Below are 5,586 nucleotides of genomic sequence, written 5' to 3' on the forward strand. Positions count from 1 at the left end.
GCGAAGAGTTTATTGAAAATCTGATTGCCATGCAACCAAAAACTACCACTGCCAACCTCAGGATCAGGTAAGAACTCGCTAAGAAAAACTTGGTCAAAAATTATCAGGCTGGGTCTGGCGGTTCACGCCTATATCCCAGCACCTTGGGAGGCTGAGGGGGAAAGATTGCTTGAGCTCAGGAGTTCCAGATCAGCCTGAGCAACATGGTGAAACCCCGTCTCTACAAATAATACAAAAGTTAGCCGAGTGTAGTGGTGAGCACCTGTAGTCCCAGAACTTGGGAGGCTGAGACCCTGTTTCAAAAAAAAAAATTCATTTGAAGAGATATGTAGAAAAGTATAGTCTACATGGTAAAGAAACTAAATTCTACTTCAATTAGTTCCTTATGTATTTAAGTTCTAATTTTTCAATTTGTACGTCTAACAAATTTTAACACTTTTAAAAGATATTTGAATGTTTGCTCCCATTTATAAACTTAATCAAACATTTTCAAATATATTAATATTCATTATAAAGTGAATGTACTTCAATTTGTCTGCCAGACCTTCTCAAATCTTTGAGTAACTTTTATAAATCTAATAATCAAATAAATGTGGTGAATCTTAAATTCTCTTATTCCCTAATATTATATATCAATCTAATGAGATTTCAACCTAAAATCATAAATCAGTTTCTCAATTATCTCTTTTAATCGGGGTCACAAGACTGACCCCAATCTAACACAAGGTATTACGAGGCCCAATTCTCTTAAACATTACAAATATTTAAGATATCAACATATTATAAGGAAATGCTTTTAATAAACATACTAGATATGTTTATTAATGTCCCTTTGGTCACTTTGAGAGGCTATAATTATCCCAATCTTGCTGCCTTTGCTTATTAGAGACTTGTCTGTGGGACTTAATTCAAAAATCTATCATATTCAATGTAATTTCCTTAGGGGTAGCAAATCTTTGCCTTCTGAAGGTAAGTTTGATTTTTGACACCTTTTGACCTTTTGAATTATTTGAAGCCACCTGGATTGAATTCTATGGAGAAAATCAACTTTAAAGTCAAAACAGTATGATGACAAAGTAAGGAGCCATGTGACCTCAAGTGTTCTGTAAACTGGTACCAAAGCAGCACTGTTAGACTAAATACTTCATGGCAGCTTTAAGGTTATCGCTTATCTTGAAGGATAACATTCATTTGACTGTGAAACCTGGAGTGTTTGTTAAAAAATTAGTCCTGGCCGGGCACGGTAGCTCACACCTGTAATCCCAGCACTTTGCGAGGCCGAGACAGGTGGATCATGAGGTCAGGAGTTCAAGATAAGCCTGGCCAAGATGGTGAAACCCTGTCTCTACTAAAAATACAAAAAAATTAGCCGGCGTGGTGGGGGGCACCTATAATCCCAGCTACTCGGGGGCTGAGGGAGAGAATTGCTTGAACCCGGGAGGCAGAGGTTGCTGTGAGCCGAGATTGAACCACTGCACTCCAGCCGGGGCGATAGAGCAAAACTCTGTCTCAAAAAAAAAGAAAAGAAAAAGAAAAATCAGTCCCTACTAGTAAACAGAACAACAGAGAGAGGGAATTCGAAAGAGATGTGCCCCATTTCCTACTCATCCACTAACTAAGGAAGTCCTCCCTCTTTCCTGGGCCCTGGTTTCATCATCTTTAAAAGGATTCCAAAGAGCTCTTCCAGCCCTAGTGTTTAGTGGTTTTGTGTAGTATTGCAGCCTCACCTAGGCCTGGACACACACTCCCCCTGTCACCACCCACGGACTGCATGATTAAGAAGCCCTTCATGTCAACACAGGAATGGGGCAAGCAGTGGAATCCTCCATGCAGCTGCTTCAGCATGCTCTGTTTAGTTGCCTCCTCTTTTTCATTGTCTTGCAGATGCATTCAGATGATTATTTTACAAAGAAATCCTAACAAAGCTTTTATAATACATATTTCCTTGCAAATGTCTAAAATATATTGGACAGTTTCTCATCTGTAAAATGAATTCCATGGTCTCTGTAACTATACCATAGTATAGTTTTGCGGTTCTGTGAAGATACGTTTATCTTCAGATGGAATTTAAGCAGAGGGCCCTCTAACATTAGATAGATCTGTAGCTTGTCATTCTCTTGATTTCTTTTATTTTCCTTTCCTTTCCTTTTTTTTTTTTTTTTTTTTTCTGAGATAGAGTCTTGCTCTGTCACGCAGGCTGGAGTGCAGTGGCACGACCTTGGCTCATTGCAACCTCTGCCTCCCGAGTTCAAGTGATTCTTACGCCTCAGCATCCTGAGTAGCTCAGACTACAGGTGCCCACCATGCCTGGCTAATTTTTGTATTTTTAGTACAGACAGGGTTTTACCATGTTGGCCAGGCTGGTCTCAAACTCCTGACCTCAAGTGATCTGCCTACCTCGGCCTCCCAAAATGCAGGTATTACAGGCATGAGCCACTGCGCCCGGCCAATTTTTATTTTTTTAATTGACATAATAATTGTACATATTTCTGGGGTACATAGTGATGTTTCAATACATACAATGTATAGTGATCAGATCAGGGCAATTCACATGTCCATCATCTCAAACATTTATCCTTTGTGTTGGGAACTTTCAGTATCCTCTCTTCTAGCTAGTTGAAGATGTATAATCTATTTTTGTTAACTATAGTCATCCTACAGTGGTATAGAACACTAAACTTATCCCTCCTGTCTACCAGTAATCTTGAATCCTTTAACAAATCTCTCCCCATCTCCCCCTTCCTGTTCTGTGTCTCATTCTTTTCTTGGTTTCTTTTGCAGACCTGAGCAGAGTAAGGATGAACTGGTGATGGAAATTCTATCCGACTTGCTAAAGCGGCTGCCACTGACAGTGGAGAAAGAAGAAAGTGCTGTTGGAACTCCAAGCACATTGAAGAGCATGATGTCAAGCTCCATTTGGGAGTCTCTTTCTAAAAATCTCGAAGGTGAGCATGGGACAGGAGTAAGGCATCAGGAGTAAGGTAAACTTACTCTGGCATCAGGAGTAAGGTAAAGATAGGACAAAAATTCCATAGAAATGAAAAGACTGAGATAAGATGGAAAATTCAGTCTCTGCCTCCTCTCTCCAAGTTGAAAAACAGAGAGCACAGAAGAAAATCATGCTTTATTTGGGGGTGGGTAGCGTGTGGCACTGAAATCAAAAGTGAAGAAATAATAAGTGTAGCAAACCAGAAAGCAGCAACTCTGCTTGGGAGATTCTCAAGAGCTCTTAGGTGCCTGGTCTGTCTGCCTATCTGCCTTCTGGAACAGCAGAGGTTTAGATGGACCTTCTGCTGAAAGACCACTTGACTCAGAAGCTAAGGGGAATCAGGGCAGGCCCAGGAAGACAGAGGAAGCCTGGTTGCTCAGAGATGGCTCCAAACCCAGCTCTAAGGGGCTAAATTGCTGGACTATGATAATTTTCCCAGTTAAATTTTAATACCCATATTTTATCCCTTTGCAGAAGTTTATTTGGGAACCAAATATTGAGCAATAGTCTATCAAAACAGTATTATTGTTGAGTCTCAATCAAAGGTCGGCAAATTAGGACTCACAGGCCAAGTCCAGCCCAGCATTTGTTTTTGTACAGCCTGTGAACTAAAATGGCTTTTGCATTTTTTTAATGGTTGAAAAAATCAAAAGAAGAAATATAGTTTGTGACACATAAATGTTCTGTGAAATTCAAATTTGAGTGCCCATAAATAAAACTTACTGGAACTCAGCCACACTTACTCATGACATATTGTCTATGCATCCACACATAGTAGACAGTGTGGGTTATACCAGTATACAGTGTGGCTGCACCCACACCGCAAGGGGAGAGTCGAGTAGCTTTCAGAGGTGGTATGGTCCCCATAGCCTACAATGTTTGCTATCTGACCTTCTACAGAAAACGTTTATCAACCCCTGGTCAAGATACATGAAATTCCCTTAACTTTCAAAGCCTAAGTCTCTCCATGTAAAGCCTCTTTTTAATCTATAAAATATCAAAATTTTGTCTCTTTTTAAAATCCAGATCATGACCCCCTTATCCATTGTGTCTTGCTAACCTTTTTGAAGCAAGAAATTAAACGATTTGATAAGTTATTATTTGTCATACATAAATCCTTAAAAGATCTTCAACTTGCTATAAAAGGAGAGATCATCCTCACCCAAGAATTGGAGGAAATACTTAACTCTTTTCTTAATATGAGAGTGCCTACATTGTGGCAGGTAAGCAATTATTATTATTTCCTATTTTCTTGCTTGCTTGAAATAAATGTCCAAGCTCAAGGGAATGGTGAAGGTAAATGGTGCATCTGTGTGATGAAATATGTAACTCTTAAAAGACGCTGACATACTTTTTCATATTTTCACATCTCTGAAGTTGGTTGGAGTGCCTCTTAACAGTCACCGTTAGCCACAGGTGGCACCGTCATGTAGTTCTCACTCTCTGTGTGTGTGAACTATGTATCATGGCAGTTCATGTCGAAGTAGGTGCACTGTTGGTATTACTATAAGTGTTAAGTTATATTGCTTTTAAAATAGAAACAAAGCTAAACAAAATGATGAAGAAATTGCTGGGTTGTGGTCTTAAACAGAAGACCAAATTGTAAAAACACAAAATTTATTAGACCAGGAATTATAAGCCATAGAAGATCTGGCAGCACAGAGTAGGAAATTAACAAGCTTGATGTTGGACACAAACACTATTTCTCCAGAAATGAACTTCTCCCCTTAGGATTAGCACTGGCCTTTTCCAGAACCCTGAATCCTATACCAGATTAAAAACCTGTGTAGACATGTGAAAAGATGTTCAACATCATTTGCTTTTGGGGAAATCCAAATCAAAGCCGCAATGAGATACGACTTCACACCTACTAAGATAGAGATAATTAAAAATACACAAAAACAAGCATTGAGAGAAATTGGAACCCTCATGCATCACTCATGGGAATGAAAAATGGTGCAGCTACTTTGGAAATAGTCCAGTAGTTCCTCAAAAAGTTAAACAGATTTACCATTTAGCCCAGCAATTTCACTCCTAGGAATATACTCAAGAGAAATTAAAATATAAATCCAGGTCTGGCATGGGGCCTCATGCTTGTAATCCCAGCACTCTGGAAGGCCAAGGCAGTGGATCACCTGAGGTCAAGAGTTCGAGACCAGCCTGGCCAACATGGTGAAACCCGTCTCTACTAAAAATAATAATAATAATAATAATAATAAATGGCCAGGCATGGTGGTGGGTGCCTGTAATCTCAGCTACTTGTGAGACTAAGGGAGGAGAATTGCTTGAACCCAGAAGGCAGAGGTTGGAGTGAACCAACCTCTCCAGGTTGCACTCCAGCCTGGGCAACAGAGGGAGACTCCGTCTCAAAAAATAAATAAATAAACAAATAAATAAAGTCCACACAAAAACTTGCACATGAATGTTCATGGCAGCATTATTTATAATACCCCAAAGGTGAAGACAATTCAAATGTCCATTGTCTGATGAATGGATAAAATATGATATGTCCCTATAATGAAATATTATTCAGCCAGCAAAACGAATGAAGTACTGACACAGGCTACCATATGGATAAACCTTGAAAACAGTAGTTC

At 39.4% G+C, this 5,586-nt stretch overlaps 1 protein-coding gene across 1 annotated transcript in view; it reads left to right on the top strand.

Annotated features, from left to right (window-relative positions):
- LOC105552347 (dynein heavy chain 14, axonemal-like) overlaps positions 1 to 3,948 on the top strand; it is a gene marked incomplete at its 5' end in the record, with an annotated part of 77,707 nt that extends 73,759 nt beyond the window's left edge. The window contains 2 exons of the mRNA XM_011997979.1: positions 2,782 to 2,945; positions 3,890 to 3,948. Coding sequence (XP_011853369.1) covers positions 2,782 to 2,945; positions 3,890 to 3,948 — 223 coding nt within the window. The remainder of the gene's footprint in view (positions 1 to 2,781; positions 2,946 to 3,889) is intronic.
- Positions 3,949 to 5,586: the final 1,638 nt, after the last annotated feature.

This window comes from Mandrillus leucophaeus, unplaced genomic scaffold (genome assembly GCF_000951045.1).
Source record: "Mandrillus leucophaeus isolate KB7577 unplaced genomic scaffold, Mleu.le_1.0 Scaffold550, whole genome shotgun sequence".
Classification (NCBI taxonomy): Eukaryota; Metazoa; Chordata; class Mammalia; order Primates; family Cercopithecidae; genus Mandrillus; species Mandrillus leucophaeus.